The sequence below is a fragment of the Triticum dicoccoides genome, chromosome 4A (genome assembly GCF_002162155.2).
Source record: "Triticum dicoccoides isolate Atlit2015 ecotype Zavitan chromosome 4A, WEW_v2.0, whole genome shotgun sequence".
Lineage (NCBI taxonomy): Eukaryota > Viridiplantae > Streptophyta > Magnoliopsida > Poales > Poaceae > Triticum > Triticum dicoccoides.
This window is the reverse complement of record NC_041386.1, coordinates 161,926,850-161,944,118: the sequence shown is the minus strand read 5'-3', so window position 1 is coordinate 161,944,118 and position 17,269 is coordinate 161,926,850. Positions and strand designations below refer to the sequence as shown.

The following is a 17,269-nucleotide window of genomic DNA, read 5'->3' as shown; positions in this document are numbered from 1 at the left end:
GGGGAACGGCGCTACGGCACGGAGGGGAGCATGCTGAGTTAGGGGAGAGGGTCAGTGACTCACGGCGATGACGAGGGGACGCTCGGCGAGGTCGGGGACGGTCCGGAGCCGGCGAATTTGACGAAGATGGCCGGCGGTCCCGAGGTTGAAGAAGGCATCGAGGGCGGTGTTGTGGCACGTCCGGGGCCTCATGGCTCGTTGAGGAGGTAGAGGGAGGACCGGCGGAGCTTCCTGGGGCGTCGGTGAGCCGTGGGGTGGCCGGTAGCCACGATGGCTCTCGTCGGTGGCGGCGGCTCCGTTCGGTCGCGGGAGGGGAAACAGAGGAGCGAGGGGGAGGGAGGTCCAGAGAGCGAGGGAGAAGTGAGAGGGGGTCGGGGCTGCGTGGCGTCGCGGGAGGGACCAGGGAAGGAGGAGGCAGCCAGGCAGGGAGGAGGTGGCCTCCTCGGCCGCGCGCGTGCGAGCACGCAGCTGCTCCCACTGGCAAGAGGAAGACGACAGGGGGGGGAGTAGCGGTGGCGGGCTGGGCCGGCTGGGCCGGTTCTGGTGGGCTGCACGGGTGAGGCCAGGTAAGTCCTTCTCTCTCTCTCTCTCTTTTATTTTTTTCTTCTGTTTTGTTTTATTTAATTTCGTTTTGCCACTGTTTTGAATTTTAAACAAATTCAAACAATGCCAAAAACTCCTCTGAATAATTTTATTTGGCTAGATGGACTTTTCCAAAAGCTCATAAAATATTTCAGGGGTATTTGAAATTATATTCTAATTATATGAATATAATTCAAATTCAAATAGCTAATGATTTAAATTCAAAGTCCCAAAAATAAATCCTTAAAAATGTTCAATATTTTGGTTGGGACCAGAACCCTTACCAAAAATTATCAAACATTTAAGAAGAGCCTTTTGGAGCAATGAATGAGATTTCTAGGGTTTTTGCCCCTCTTTTATTTAGGGTTTTGAGGCTTCCAATATTCCTCAATTCAAGTTTCAAAAATATAGACATGATGCACACATGAAGCTAGCCTAGAGCAATGCCAGAAGCTAGGGATGTGACAGAGTGCGAGTGGGCTTGGTGGGAATCACAACTTCTTCTCCATCAGACTCAACGGGGCGCTTGAGTCTCCTAGCCCTCTTCTTGGTCTTGCGAGGAGCAGAGCGAGAACCAGAGTCACCTGCACACACCCACACGAGGAGAACACAAGAAACCCAGCAAAGATGAGAGGATTGCACACATGAACAAAGGAATAGGTAGGTTGCAAAACAGAGAAGATAGAACAGAGCTACGTGGTTCAGATACCGCAGTTGTACGGGCTCTACGACCGGTAGTACCGCTCCGGCGGTTGTACCGCCCATTGAGGCGGTAGAACCGCCGGGAAAGTAGCACTACTAGTTGGAGAAGGACTGGCCACGAGATATGAATCAATCTAACCATATTCTAACTTCTAAGAAGTGCAAACTAAGCGAGAGGCAAATATAGATCTCTTCCACCCAATAGTTTAAACAATAAACGCGGAATGCCAAGTAATGCCCTAGAAGAAGGGAAAGAACCCTAGAACGAAGAACGAAGGAAATGGGGCATTACCGGCATCCATGGGAAGAGATCGGGAAGGAGGGGGCCTCCACGGAGAGAATCCACAGAGAGCCCACAGACTCGGAGCGCGAAGAGCACTCCGGGGCAGGGGCAATGGAGACCGACGGCTAGGGAACGAGATGGGAAGGACAGAGGATGAAGGGAAAATAAAACCTTCAGCCCCGTCGTTATATATATGCCCACGGTCGCGAAGCGGTTGTACCGCTCTAGGGAGCAGTTGTACCGCTTCCTGGTACGTGCCAGCGGTTGCGGGCGGTACTTCTGTTGCCTAGAAGGCAGTGGTAGTACCGCCTATAACCAACAGGTAGTACCGGCCAGAAGCACACCCTGGGGTTGAGCGGTGGAACCACTCACGCACCACTGGGAGTCCTCCTGGGACGGTACAACCCGAGTGTACCAGCGGTTGTACCGCTCGTAACACCGGTTGTATCGCGCAGTCACCATTACCCAAACCAAGATCAAATGTGTGCAATTGGATTGGATGGTTTTTAGGGGAAGGAAAAGGGCTTGGGATGGAGCACGACACTAGAATATGGTGTGGTGACCTCCAAAAGGGCACAAAGCAACCAAACAAGAGAAACTGCAACTTGGAGACATAGAACCTAACACAAGACTACGACAAGAACCAAAAGAAAGCCAAAACCAACTCCCTTCAAAAGAGAGGGCGATGGCCGAGGTCACCTATGTTTGAGTGAAAGGTATGGCACCGTTTAGATTTTAACCTTGGGCCCATGACCAAAACTCGTCTTTGAAGCACAAGTACCATAAAAAATGGCTAATGTGAAAGATTAGATTAATTTATGCATAATGGGGGAAGGGAGAGTTCATTGAGAGAACAACACTTCCCGTATGTCCATACCTACACCTAAACAAGATAACAAGTTGAGTATGGTGGGGTGTGCAAGGGTTCAAGCAACATTGCTCGAATCAATGATATTTAGCTCATGCCTTAACTCGCGAAATCTTGCTTCATCCAAGGGCTTCGTGAAGATATCTGCAAGGTTATCAAGAGTGTTGACATAGTTGAGGTCGATCTCCCCTCGCCTAATATGATCCCAGATGAAGTGATACCGAATCTCAATGTGCTTCATCTTGAAGTGTTGCACCGGGTTGAGAGAAATCTTGATGGCACTTTCATTGTCACACCAAAGAGGCACTTTGTCACAAATGACACTGTAATCCTTTAAAGTTTGCCTCATCCATAGAAGTTGTGCACAACAACTACTGGCGGCCACATACTCCGCTTCGGTGGATGAGAGAGACACGCAACTTTGCTTCTTAGAAGACCAACTCACCAAAGAGCAGCCAAGGAATTGGCACCCTTCGGAAGTTGACTTTCTATCCACTTTGTCTCCCGCCCAATCGGAGTTCGAATATCCTACAAGGTTGAAGCTTGCTCCTCTTGGGTACCATAAGCCAAAGTTTGTGTTATGAGCCAAATATCAAAAGATTCGCTTGACCACCACAAAGTGGCTTTCCTTAGGTGCGGCTTGAAACCATGCACAAATTCCCACACTCAACATGATATCCGGTCTAGATGCACAAAGCTAAAGAAAGGAGCCAATCATGGAGTGGTATACCTTTTGATCCACCGCTTTACCATTGGGATCTATGTCAAGTTCGCATTTGACGGGCATTGGAGTGGAAGTCGGCTTGGCATCACTTAGCTTGAATCTCTTGAGCATGTCTTGAGTGTATTTGGCTTGGTTGATGAAGGTCCCTTCTCTTCTTTGCTTGACTTCGAACCCGAGAAAGAACTTAAACTCTCCCATCATGGACATCTTGAACTTTGAGGTCATGAGAGCGGCAAATTCCTCACTGAAAGCTTTGTTAGAGGAACCAAAGATAATATCATCAACATATAGTTGGCACACAAACAACTCCCCTTTGACCTTCTTAGTAAAAAGAGTGGGGTCGATTTTCCCAATTTCAAACCCACGATCTTACAACAACTCGGTAAGGTGGTCATACCACGCACGTGAGGCTTGTTTAAGGCCATAGAGTGCCTTATCGAGTTGGTACACATGATCGGGGAAATAGGGATCCTCGAACCCGGGGGTTGTTTGACATACACCAACTCATCAATAGGACCATTAAGAAAAGCACTTTTCACATCCATTTGTTGCAACTTGAAATTATGATGAGAAGCATAAGAAATCAACAAACGAATAGATTCAAGGCGAGCAACGGGAGCAAAGGTTTTACCTAGTCGATACCCTTGACTTGGGAGTAGCCTTGTGCTACCAAACGAGCCTTGTTGCGGACTATAATTCCATGAGCATCTTGCTTGTTCTTGAATATCCACTTGGTTCCAATGACATTATGGTTCCCCGTTGGCCTTGGCACCAATCTCCACACACTGTTGTGCTTGAAGTTTTTGAGTTCTTCATGCATGGCATTAAGCTAATCCGGATCTTCGAGCGCCTCATAGACCTTTTGGGGTTCAACATAAGAGACAAACGCGTGATGTTCACAATAGTTTGCCAACTTTCTACGAGTGCTTACCCCCTTTCATATGCTTCCAAGCACATTTTTCATGAGATGACCCTTGGTAGAGAGCTTGGATGCAATCTTGGCGGCACGACGCTCCAATTCCTCCTTAGGAGTGAGTGGAGGAGCGGTTACTTGATCATCTTGAGCGTCGTCTTAAGCTTGTTCTTGATCTTGAGCTTTCTCTTGATCTTGAACTTACTCGGAGGAGAGAACTTGACCTTGGGCATCACTTGGTGGTTCACCACCATCTTGAGGTTGATCTTGCCCTTGGTCTTGTTCATGAGGTTGAGGGCCTTCACTTTGCTCTTCGGAAGCGTGTGGGCCTTGGGTTGGTGATGGATCCACTTGAGTGGAACATTGTCCTTCTCGTTCGGCCACAAGGGGTTCCTCAATGGGTAGGATAAAATCAACACCCATTCTTCTTATGGCTTGGGGAGGAATTTCATCACCTACATCACAAGTGCCACTTTGCTCCACTTGGGAGCCGTTATTCTCATCAAACTCCATGTTACACGTCTCCTCAATAAGTCCCGTGGACTTATTGAGGACACGGTAAGCATGAGAGTTTGTAGCATAACCAACAAATATGCCCTCTTGAGCTCTAGCCTCAAATTTAGACAAACGAACACCTTTCTTGAGAATGAAACACTTACACCCGAACACCCGAAAGTACTTGAGGTTGGGCTTGTTACCGGTGAGTATCTCATATGGAGTCTTGTTCAAGCCTTTGCGGAGATAGAGCCGATTGGATGCATGACACGTGGTGTTGATGGCTTCGGCCCAAAAGTTATATGGAGACTTGAACTCCACCATCATGGTCCTTGCCGCATCCATCAACGTCCGGTTCTTCCTCTCCGCTACACCATTTTGTTGAGGGGTGTAAGGTGCGGAATATTGATGCTTGATCCCCTCATCACTAAGAAACTCATCCAAGGTGTAGTTCTTGAACTCGGTGCCATTGTCACTTCTTATTGTCAAGATCTTTGCATTGTGTTGGCGTTGGGCTTCATTTTCAAAGTCAATGACGGTTTGTTGGGTCTCACTCTTCCTCTTGAAGAAGTATACCCAAGTGTATCTTGAATAATCATCCACAATTACCAAGCAATACTTCCTACCACCAAGACTATCAAAGGATGGAGGCCCAAAGAGATCCAAGTGAAGGAGCTCCAAAGGCCTCTTTGAGTAAATGATAGTCGTGGGAGGGTGAGCCTTCTCATGTAGCTTTTCTTCAATGCAAGCACTGCAAGCACGATCTTTGGCAAAACTAACATTTGTTAGTCCACGGACATGGTCCCCCTTGAGAAGACTTTGCAAAGATCTCATATTGACATGGGCTAAACGGCGATGTTAAAGCCATCCCACGTCAACTTTAGCCATTAGGCATGTCGCAGTCTTAGTGGGTCGCTCCGAAAAGCTAATCACATAGAGACTTTTCTCGACATGCCCAATAAAGGCTACTTTAAGAGTCTTGCTCCATAGGAGGGCCACGGTATCAATATCAAAGAAAGTGGCAAAGCCCATGATTGCAAGTTGACGAACGGAAAGTAAATTGTATACAAGGGACTCAACAAGCATGACATTCTCAATCGTGAGATCATGAGAAATGACAACCTTGTCAAGCCCCAATACCTTAGAGGACGAGGCATCACTCCACTCGACATTGGTGGGCATAGTTGGAATCTTGTGCACGTCCACCACCAAGTCCTTGCTTCTGGTCATATGATTAGTGGCTCCACTATCGAGCAACCATGATCCCCTACCGGAAGCAAATACATACAAGAGACCAATGCTTGGTTTTAGGTGCCCATTTTGTAATGGGTCATTTGATGTTAGTGACAAGGGTCTTAGGAACCCAAATAGACCATTCAATGTACTCATAAGGAGAACCAACAAATTTAGCATAAACATGCCCATCACTAGCACGACATAACACATAGGAAGGGTTAAGTCACCGGCTTTGTTGGAAGGGGTGGCATTGCCCTTCTTGACACCACCACCCTTCACATTGTTCTTCTTCTCCTTAGAGGCACCCTCTCCCTCTTTGACAAAAGTTTGTGTGAGAGGAGGAGGTCGTTTGGCCTTGTCATTCTTCCTATTCTTGGACTTGGGTGCGAACCCAATCCCTTCCTTAGCCACAACTTCCTTTTGATTGCTCAAAAGATCGTTGAGATTCTTCTCACCTTGTATGCACGACACAAGGCCTTTCTCAAGTTGCTCCTTCAACTTTGCATTCTCCTCAACAAGATGCACATGCTCACAACAAGGATTAGTAGCATTTGCATTATCAATTAAAACCATATGAGTAAAAGTGGCTTTCTCCTTGGTTAGCCTCACTTGGAGTTGATCATGAGACTCTTTAAGACTAGCATGAGTACTCTTCAAGGCCTTGTGAGCCTTGTCAAGTATATCAAACTCCTCCTTGAGTCTAGCAAGATCCACCCCAAGTTTGACCTTCTCGAAATTTAGCACACGAGACACAACAAGAGCATGATCAAGATCTTTGTTTAATTTAGCATGGTCATCGTTGTGTGACTCCTAAAGAGCCAATCGATGACCATGCTCTCCCTCAAGAGCATTAGAGAGATCCTATATCTCATCGGCATAGTCACGACTATGCCCCTCCATCTTAGAGATGGTGTCTTCGTGAGCCTCGATCATGTCATTGGCTTCACCAAGTTGTTCCAAGAGAGCAACGAAGTGCTTCTTGGATTTACCCTTGAGCTTACTCATAAAAGACTCAAACTCATTTTCCTCCTCGTTGGACCCCCCACTTTCATCAATGCAATCCGTCAAAGAAGGATGAGTAATGATGGTAGTTTTGATGTTGGGGGTTACCTTGTTGGTGGCTTTAGCCATGAGGCACTTGGCGGTGATGTTCTCATTGGGTGAGTCGATGAGGGATGCCCGTGGGGTTGTCGCAATGGCCACGGAGGCCATGGCAACCGTCTCGCCGTCTTCATCATCATCCTCCTCCTCATTGTACTCTTCTTATGCCACAAATCCCTTGGGAGGAGTCTTCTTGGTGAAGTGGTTCTTATTGGGGGAAAACTTGGCCTTGTCCTTCTGGATGAGCTTGCCACCATTGTCTTCCCTCTTCTCATAGGGGCACTCCGCAACAAAGTGGCTCACATTGCCACAATTGTAGCAAGTCCTCACACATTGCTTGCCCTTGGCGCCACTTGAGTTGCTCTTGTTGAAGTTGGGCCTTGAGTTCTTCTTGCTCCAAAATTGTCTTGAAGCGAGGGCCATGTGCTCATGATAATCATATTTTGTATCCTCGGGGTTGCTCTCCTCTTCTTCCTCTTCCTCCTCTTCTCCCACACTAGCCTTGGCTTTCAAGGCAAGGTTGGGCTTCTTTGCTCTTTGAGAACGCAACACCGCATTGTCGGCGGTCTTGTCCAAGATACTCATTGCCACAAACTCATCCAACACTTCACTTGAGGACAAGGTGTGGAAGTCCGGCCTTTGACGGATGACGGAGGACATGGACTTATGGTAAGGCATCATGGCTTTGAGAAATTTCCGCTTGATCCAATTGTCATTTGTATCCTTGCTCCCATGATCTCGGAGTGAGACCGCGAGTGTGGTTAGTCTCCGGTAGAACTCACGAGGTTCTTCACCTTCATTCATAGCAAATTCATCGACTTTATCTTGCACTACTTCATAGTTGGAGCGTTGAATGCTTGCGCTTCCCTTGTAAAGGGAAACAACATGGTGCCATGCTTCCTTTGCCACGGTGAATGGTCGGAGATGCGCAATATCTTCGGGAGGGATTGCATCTTGAATGATGAAGAGAGCATTCTCGTTGAATTGATGATCTGCGGCTTCTCTTGGGGTGAAGTTGTTTGGGTCATGCGGATAGAAACCTTACTCAATGATTCTTCAAAGGTTAGTATTAACATGATTTAAATGACATTTAAAGCGATAGACCCAAGCGTCAAAATCCTCATTTTTCACAATCTTAGGAGGAGAACTGGCATGATTTAAATGAGTGGAGGGAATCGTTCCTCCATAGGTAAGTGGAGGTTCCACATGGGCAAATATGCCATTTCCACTTTTACCACTAGACAGAGGAACTTTATCACTAGAAGCTTCCCCCTTGTTGGAGTTAGCATCCGTCACCTTGTTAGTGGGATCAACCACTTCCAACGGTGCGGTGGACAATTTAAGACCATCAAGAAAGTTCTTAAGCACGCCTTTGACCTCGACCCTCATGGAGGTTTTAAATGTTCCCAAGGCCACATTGAGCTCCTTACGTCAGAGCGAGGTTCCCCCATCGGCCGTAGACGAGGATGGAATCACACCGGGTGCTCCTCCTCACCGTCTACGATGTCAACCATACTCTTCGGATGGCAAAGTCCTTAATAAAGAGACGAGTCTCTGATACCAATTGAAAGGATCGATATAGTTGACTAGAGGGGGGTGAATAGGCAACTAACAATTTTTAGCTTTTCTTTACCAATTTAAACTTTGCATCAAAGTAGGTTTTCTAGATATGCAACTAGGTGAGCAACCTATATGACACAACAACAACAACAAGCACACAAGCAAGCAAAGGATACAACACAATATAAACTTGCACAAGTAAAGGTACGAGATAACCAAGAGTGGAGCCAGTGAAGACGAGGATATGTTACCAAAGTTCCTTCCTTTTGAGAGGAAGTACGTCTCCGTTGGAGCGGTGTGGAGGCACAATGCTCCCCAAGAAACCACTAGGCCACCGTATTCTCCTCACGCCCTCACACATTGCGAGATGTCGTGATTCCACTATTGGTTCCCTTGGAGGCGGCGACCGGACCTTTACAAACAAGGTTGGGGCTCTCTCCACAATTGAATTGGAGGCTCCCAATGAAACCATGGAGCTTCACCACAATGGAATGTGGCTCCGAGGTGACCTCAACCGTCTAGGGTGCTCAAACACCCAAGAGTAACAAAATCCACACAAGAAAGTATGGGGGAAGCAAATATCCTTTGGTGGAAGTGTAGATCTAGGTCTCCTCCTTCAATTCCTAGAAAATTAACAAGTTTGAGTGGATAGAGAGAGAGATCGGGCAAGAGAGCTTGAGTGGCATTAATGGTGGAGTGAGATAGGTAAGAGGTGAATGTGGTAGGTGGAAGAACCACCCTTATATAGCAAACCCTAAAATCCAACCATTACTACGAAATCAGCACTACAGTGGTACAACCGCTCCTCGTCCCGGTACAATCGGAACTCGCGGTTTACCTGCAGAACCCTACCAGGCGGTACAACCGGGCGAGCGAGCGGTTGTACCGGTCGGTGTGAACAACCGGAACAACCGCCCAGCCACCGCTCAACCACCGCTTTGAAATAGTAGGGTGTCACCCCTGTGTGCGGTGATTGAGCGGTATAGCACCGGTGCAACCGGCTGGCCTTGGATGCTTGGGCGGCTAAGTCCCAAGCGGTAGAACCGCTCAGGGCACCGGTGGTACCGGTGTGCGGAGCACAACCGGACTAACCAGGCCACCACCGCCCAAGTACCGCATCAAAACAGAAGTTTGTCCGGTTGTTGAGCGATACTTGTCCGGAACAACCGCCGCAGTCATTGTTGAGCTTGGTGGCGGTACCACCGCCCGGGAGCATAGGTACAACCACTCATTCACGGCTGGGTTTTTCAACACTAGGGTATTACCCTTGGGATGGAGGTTGGGTAAGCGCCAACAGCCAGCGGTACAACCACTCGCACGGGCGGTACAACCGCTAGGGGAACACATCAAGCAGTAAAGAACGAAGGGAAGCTCTCTCTCTCTCAAAAGACAAAGAATGTAAAGGAGGGTGTGGCAGATGTGTACGTGCAATGATCCCCCAAACTCCTTCCAATGTGGACTCCCTCTTAATAGTACGGGTTCCCTACGACCAAAGAGATAAACACGTAGAAAACCCCGTCTTTGATCTTTTCCTTCCAGAGAGAATAGCTAACCGATGTAAGTCTAATCACCGAGAACCTAAAGCACTTAGCACACGATTAGACCAACAAAGGGTTGCCATCATCATCCAAAACACAAAGTAGGAAAATGCCCTTACACACGCTCATCCTCCATGATCATGTTGTGCATGATCACACAAGCAGTCATCGCCTTCCAAAGCTTCTGAGTGCTCCATGTCAATGCAGGGTTTCGAACGATACCCCATCGAGATTGAAGCGCAGCAAAAGCACACTCCACATCCTTCCTAGCACTCTCCTGCAGTTGGCAAAACCTCTATCTCTTTTCTCCTTGCGGATTAGGTATGGTCTTCACAAGAGTTGACCATTGAGAATAGATACCATCATCTAGGTAATATCTCTTGTTGTAATGGTGGCCATTGATCTCAAAACTAACCTTTGGGGAGTGGTCTTCTGCAAGCCTTGCAAACACTGGAGAACGTTGAAGCACATTGACATCATTTGTGAGAACCAACCATGCCAAAGAAAGAATGCCATATCCACAAATCTCGTGAAGCCACCGCTTCAAGTATGACAGTGACACCTTTCACATGCCCCTTGTACTGCCCCCGTCAAGCAAATGGACAGTTCTTCCACTTTGAGTGCATACAATCTATATTACCAAGCATGCCCGGAAAACCCCTGTCAGCATTGATCACCAACAACCTCTCTGTATCAGCGACAGTCGGCTCTCTCGGGTACTCGGGGCCGAACACTGCCACCACGACCTTGCAGAAACTATACACTGAGAGGAGACATGTGGACTCACTCATATGCACATACTCATCCACAAGATCACCAAGAATTCCATATGCAAGCATGCGGATAGCCGGAGTGCATTTCTGGTAAGAAGAGAAGCCAATCTTACCAAGAGCGTCCTCTTTGCACTCAAAGTATGGGTCATATCCTACCACTCCCTCCCGAATACGAATTGAACACATGTCTCCTCATTCGGAATCGGCGACGAAATTGATGTGGTTTGAAGAGTGCGGCATTCTCAAAGTAATCGGCATAGAGAAGGGTGTGGCCTTTATCCCTTATGCGGTTCAAGGCCGGAGCATGGTCGGGGATTGATCCCCTGAACCGCGGCCGCTTCCTACTAATGTGGTCATGGATGACCAATGCAGCGACCACAAGCTCTTCATCATCCTAGGATGAATCGTCCGATGAGCAAAAGAAGTTGTGAAAGAAATACCCATCCCCGCTATCCATTGTACCTTGTGAGCAAAGCGTTGAACACCTTGCGGTCATGGTTGAGACGTGGCCGGGAAATGCACGTCCAACTCCCCTTGCAGGCAACAAAGCAAGGTTTGGTCGGTGGTGGGTGCCCTGCGGCAATGCACGCCTGCTGGAAGTTATTGGGGTCGATGGGCAACGTCGGCGGCCGTAGCTCCTCTTCCACCGGCAACAAGGAACCATGAACGCCGGCAAAAAGCTTTCCGGATCGCGGGCGTGGGACGGCTATGTCATGGCGTGGTCGTGTTTTGAACGGCCTTGGTGGAAGGAAACGCGTCCGGGGACAGGGTGACGGTGGCGATGGCGTGGGACGGAAAGACGACAGGGAAAGAGAAAAAAGGGGCGTTTATGTCACCGACGGGCGGATCAGGCAGGACAAGAGCACATGCCTCGCCCGCCCGCGCACGTTCGTTTGGCCGCAAACGCGGTCTAAAATTGGGTGGGAATGAGTTGAAAGCAGATCGAAAACGGACATTGGTCCATTTGCTACCGCGTGTTGGACCGCCTGTTCTGTCAGTTTATCATTAAAGCGTGACTGGATCATTTGTGGTTGCACGTTGAAGTTGCCCTCTCAGTCCTTGGTATCTCAAGTGTGTACTGCACACGCGCGACGACAGTCGGTCCACTGCCGCGCGACTGTGTGCGGTTGCCGATCAACCGACGTAGGTGCTGTTCTATCAATGCTCTTCAATTTCCTTCGCAAGAAAATAGTTCTATACGTTACGCGTGCCAGTCGGTAGTTATATCAATGTATCACCAGGAACAGAAATGGACTTCATGTGCAGTTAATATCACTTGTACTGGACCTAGTTGCTCTGACATGCTCCACATCGAGCAATTTAACTGAACGGCTTTACGAGGGTAGCATCATGATGCTACGTGCGCGTCTCCTGTGCGGGTACGTCATCAAATCGGCTGAGTCCAGTCAACTGACGGTTCCCTGGCAGTTTCGCAAAGAAACGAGAGTCAAACCGTAGTTTTCACCACCGGCCATGTCCGACTGTAAAAATAGACTACGTAATCCAGGACAGTAACACGAGGGCAGAGCAAGAAGCAATCGACGCTCGCTGTCTGACCTCACATTTCGCAGCTGCATCGGATAGGGTACGTGGATTTGTTAAGTTTCTATTACTAAAATAGTAAGGTCGAGAGACTACCATTTCACCGACGAAATTTTCCTCGTCCATTTCACCGGCCAGTCATGAGATCGACACTTGGACAGCACTTGGGAGAGGCCCCACCGGTGGAGCACGTCCTGCGCACAGCTGCCCCGGAGCGACCACGAAATCCACACAATCAAAACGCTGACAGGACCCTTTGAGCAAAGGGACCGCATACTAGAATAGTATGCCAGGCTGCTAGATACAAGGGGGCCGGGCTCTTCCGAGTTGGGGTTGCCGCTGGGCCGACGTACATAGCCGTACGTCATAAACCATACTACTCGAGCTCCGTTAAAAACATGAAGTATTAGGCCAACTTCATCGCGCGATTCTATCTTGTCCTGGTGCGTCAGTTTGAGGTAAAACGGATGAATAGCGTGGTCTAACACGTGGCTTCAAACGGATAAATGTTCGGATTCCGTTCGTTTTCGACCCTTCTCGGCCCAAACTTGCGCTCAGTTTGAAGTGAGACGGACGCGCGCGGACGGCCTCGACGCACGCCCTTGTCCCTGGCCCGCCTGTCGGGGACACTAGCTTTCACCCTCTTTCCCCCGCCCCGCCCGCCGCCGGCGCTGTCGCTATTCTCCGGCCGCCTCCTCACCGCGCAGCCCCCCAGCCGTTCATACCAAACCATGTCTCGACATGGCCGCCACCACGCCCGCGCTTTCGCCGTAGTTTTGGTCGTCGATCGGAGGAGGTTTGGCTGTCGCCGTCTTTGTCGGTGGCAGAGGGGACACGACCGCCGGTGACGTACCACGGCAGCCGCGGCAGATTCCAACGAGAGCTCCAAAGCGGACAGTAGCCGGCCGACAACCACCCTTACTGCGTCGAGGTGATCATCGCGGCCTCTTCGCCACCACGACCGCAAGGTGTTCGACATTTTGCCAACAAAGGTATGGACAGTGAAGACGAGTTTTTCTTCCATCACTTTCTTTGTTCATCGGACGATTAGTCATAGGATGATGACAATCTTGTGGTGGCTGCACTGGTCGTTCAGGACCATATTCAACAGCAGCTTCCTCAGTACAGGGGGTCAGTCCCTGGCCGTGCTCCCAACCTGAACCGCAACAGGGAGAGAGGCCACGCCTCGCTCTATGCCGATTACTTTTCCAACACCCCGCTCTTTAAGGCGGATAAATTCCGTCGCCGTTTTCGAATGGCAAGGCATGTGTTCAATCGTATCCGAGAGGGAGTGATTGCTCATGACCCATACTTCGAGTGCAAGACGGATGCCCTTGGCAAGCTTGAATTCTCCTTTTACCAAAAAATGCACCGCGGCCATCCGCATGCTTGCATATGGAATTTTGGGCGATCTGGTGGATGAGTATGTGCGCATGAGTGAGACAACATGTCGAATGTCAATGTACAAGTTTTGCTAGGCTGTGATCGAGGTGTTTGGCCCAGAGTACTTGAGGCAGTCAACTGCAGCTGATACAGAGAGATTGTTGGCGCCCAACGCAGCTAGAGGCTTTTCAGGCATGCTTGGCAGCATAGATTGTCTGCACTGGGAGTGGAAGAACTGTCCATTTGCTTGGCAGAGCTAGTACAAGGGGCATGTCAACGCGTGCACTGTCATATTAGAAGCGGTGTCTTCGCAGGATCTTTGGACATGGCATTCTTTCTTCGGCATGGCAGATTCTCACAATGATATCAACGTGCTGCAGTGTTCTCCAGTCTTCGCAAGGCTTGCAGAAGGCCACTCTCCACCTGTCAACTTTGAGATCAACGGCCACCAGTACAACAAGGGATACTATCTAGCTGATGGTATATATCCTCAGTGGTCAACTTTTGTGAAGACAATCTCGAAACCCCAAGGTGAGAAGAGAAAGAGATTTGCCCAAATGCAAGAGAGTGTTAAAAAGGATGTGGAACGTGATTTTGTTGTGATTCAATCCCGATGAGGTGTCGTTCGAAACCCTGCACTGTCATGGGACGAAAAGAAGCTTTGGAAGATAATGACTGCTTGTGTGATCATGCACAACATAATCGTCGAGGACGAGCGTGATTAGAGTATCTTCGACCAAGGATTTGATTATCAAGGTGAAAATATTGAGCCCCTGCACCAAGACCCAATCACATTTAAACAATTTGTGCAATTCCTTCGTGAGATGTGTGATTGGCATAGTCATTTGAATCTTTAGAACGACTTGGTTGAGCACGTGTGAAATTATATTGGCAACCAATAGCCGTATTGATTCATTTTATGTTCAGTCAAGACAATTTCAATTTAGTTGTAAAACTTTTTTGTTAAGGACAATTTTAATTGTGTTGTAAAACTATTTTAATTTTCAGACAAATATTTGGTCATGCAAACTAGTTTTGATGAGAATGTAGGTATTTTTGGCCCTGACGAATAGGATGGGGCAAATGGAGAAGGATTGGCCGCGGCATCCCAAGAAACGTCCGAACACGACCATCGCATCCCAAGAAACGTCCGAACACGACCTTAAATCGCTATTCAAACGGACAGAATCCAAATAAAACGAACGTCCATTTGGATCGTGCCGTGGAGTTGGCCTTAGAATCATCCAAAAACGTGAAGAGGGTCAGGGAGAAGGATTGGCCGTGCATCACCCATCGCAGCATGTTTTTTCTCCCCGAGAATGACGCATTTCGTCCTTCTAGAGACAGAACGACAAGGAAAGGAGAGCTGACAAACGTAAGTGAGAGAGAAGCTGACGTGAAAAATATGCCATAATTTTTGCAGCTTCCTATTGATTCACACATAATTCTTTCATACAGGACGAGACAACACCCTACTTCACAAAGGGTCGAGGGTATATTCACATACGTGGACTCTTTCGATCAAACCTCCTATCTTGAACTTGAAATGATACTGCTAACTTGGTACCGAACAGACGCAAAATACCAAAATGCAAATGCTTATAGGTGCCCGGCTTCCTGCTTTGATGGCCACAGTGGCACGGGCCGGAGCTAGGCGACCGGGGATTACGCAGCCGAGGGCGCGGCGACGTACTTGACGGTGCCGGCTTCCGCAAGCGCTGCGCGGAGCGGCTTCTTGGCCGCCGCCTCGAGCTCGTCGGCGTCGGCGGCCAGGGCGGGCAGGCCCTTGAAATCGAGGCTCTCGTCGTCGTTGTAGATGTCCCACCAGTTCCTGACGAGGATCCTGATGTCCTCCCTGTCCATGTTCTCCTCTTTGCCCGTGAACCTCCATGGCTTCGATCCCTGCGACCATGTGTGACCGATCCATCCGTAAGAATGCAAGCAATAGCCAGAAACCGACCGAAATTCATACCAGCGACCGACAGGGCAGTCCACTTACCGCAGCGCAGTAGTGCACCACCTTGACCTTCTCCAGCTGGACGTTCTCCGGGTGCCTCCAGAGCATCGCCAGCACAAGGTTGTAGACCAGCGGGATCGGCTTGTACTGCTCCTTGAAGAACATGTTCAGGAAATCCTGCAGATTAGGGAGCAAGAACAAGGTGAGCACGAACGCCGTTATTACTGCCAAATCTGGACTCTCGAGAAAAAATAATTAGCGGCTTACCTGCTCCGCGAATGGGGTCGTCGGCATCACGCGGAGGGTGTCAAGGAGCGCCTTGGCGGTGGCCATGCTGGGCTCGTGCACGAACATGCCGGCGTTGAAGTAGAGCGCCGGCGGCGGGCCCATCTCGGCGGCCGGCCACGTCACCTTGTCGGGACACTGCTGGCAGTGGCCGATCTGGTACTGCGGGGTGTGGCTCCACGTCTTCTCGCAGAAGCAGTCCATCACGGCGTAGAAGTGCCCCTTGGGCAGATCGAACAGCTCGTCGATGTTTTCGAACACCTGGATGTCGGCGTCGAGGTACACCATCCTCTCGTACTCCACAAACTGCGTTCAAAACCAAGTCAATAACAGATCAGCACACCATTACTGCCATACACACTGACAAACGTGAGCGAGACATGCAGGTGGTATGGTAATTTTACCTCCCAGATGCGGAGCTTGGAGTAGTTGATGACGTAGTAGGCCATGGCAAACTGGGTGTGGTTCTCGGGCGGGTACACGGGGGCGATCTCGCGGACGATGCAGCCCTGGGAGACGAGGATCTTGCGGTGGAGCTCGGGCACGTCGGGCAGCACGGCTACCACCAGTGGGTAGGCCGAGCCAACCTTGCGCAGGCCCTTGGCAAGCCCAACCACGCCCATCCAGTAGTCCCCTGCCCCCGCCAAGAACGTCACGTACGCCTTCGTCGCGGGCTTCGCCGCCGCCACGGCAGCCTTGGCGGCCATCTTGCCGGCCAGCTCGGGAGCCATCTTGATCTAGTCTCGGGGAGGAAGCTTTCTTGGGTTCGGGCTTGAGCTTTTGTGTTCGGGCTTGAGCTCTTGAGGCTCGTCGAGAGTGGGGTTTTTGGCTTGGGATCTCTGATGAGGTTTCACGGTGGGTAGCGAGGCTATAAATAAGGAAACGCAGGGCGGACTGGTCCACTGGATAACGCCCCACGTCGTCGGTCAGGGAGCATGGCCTGTGCGATCGGACGCGTACGCCTGGCGGAGATTGTAGATCGGACGGCCGGGACGCCGTGGACGGAAGCTTCTCGCGGTGGCAGTTTCGGTAGCGGCAGCAGGAAGGCGCGAGAAGTGTACAGAATGCGAGAGCGCTCTTTCGTCCCCTCTCCATGGCACGGCGGGCCCCGCATTCACTGCCATGGTTAAACCGAAATTGCATTGTCAATCGGGTGAGAAGGGCGCTAATTGCTCTTGTGATTGTGTTTAGTTGCGTACGTACATGGCAACCGTCGCAGAATCTCTCGAGTGATCGTTGCCGAATTAGTCAAAATTATGCAAAAGGCAAAGGTTGAAGGCAATTGATGATCCATTTTAACTAGAGTTTAGGGCCTCTTTGATTCGCA

At 49.6% G+C, this 17,269-nt stretch overlaps 1 protein-coding gene across 1 annotated transcript; it reads right to left on the bottom strand.

Annotated features, from left to right (window-relative positions):
* Window positions 1-15,092: 15,092 nt before the first annotated feature.
* On the bottom strand, window positions 15,093-16,783 carry LOC119285528 (galactinol synthase 1-like). Its single transcript, XM_037564819.1, has 4 exons — window positions 16,347-16,783; window positions 15,925-16,248; window positions 15,700-15,834; window positions 15,093-15,602 (listed from the first exon to the last, which is right to left on the bottom strand). Exons 1-4 carry the CDS (start codon window positions 16,671-16,673, stop codon window positions 15,366-15,368), a joined length of 1,023 nt encoding a protein of 340 aa, XP_037420716.1. The 5' UTR covers window positions 16,674-16,783; the 3' UTR covers window positions 15,093-15,365.
* Window positions 16,784-17,269: the final 486 nt, after the last annotated feature.

What these genes read in the sequence shown, in the direction of transcription:
- LOC119285528 (XM_037564819.1), bottom strand. Translation starts at nt 16,673, where the DNA reads ATGGCTCCCGAGCTGGCCGGCAAGATGGCCGCCAAGGCTGCCGTGGCG. An exon ending in CCAAGCTCCGCATCTGGGAG is followed by an intron (nt 16,249 to 16,346) that starts GTAAAATTACCA and finishes TTTTGAACGCAG; the next exon opens with TTTGTGGAGTACGAGAGGAT. An exon ending in CGACCCCATTCGCGGAGCAG is followed by an intron (nt 15,835 to 15,924) that starts GTAAGCCGCTAA and finishes CCTAATCTGCAG; the next exon opens with GATTTCCTGAACATGTTCTT.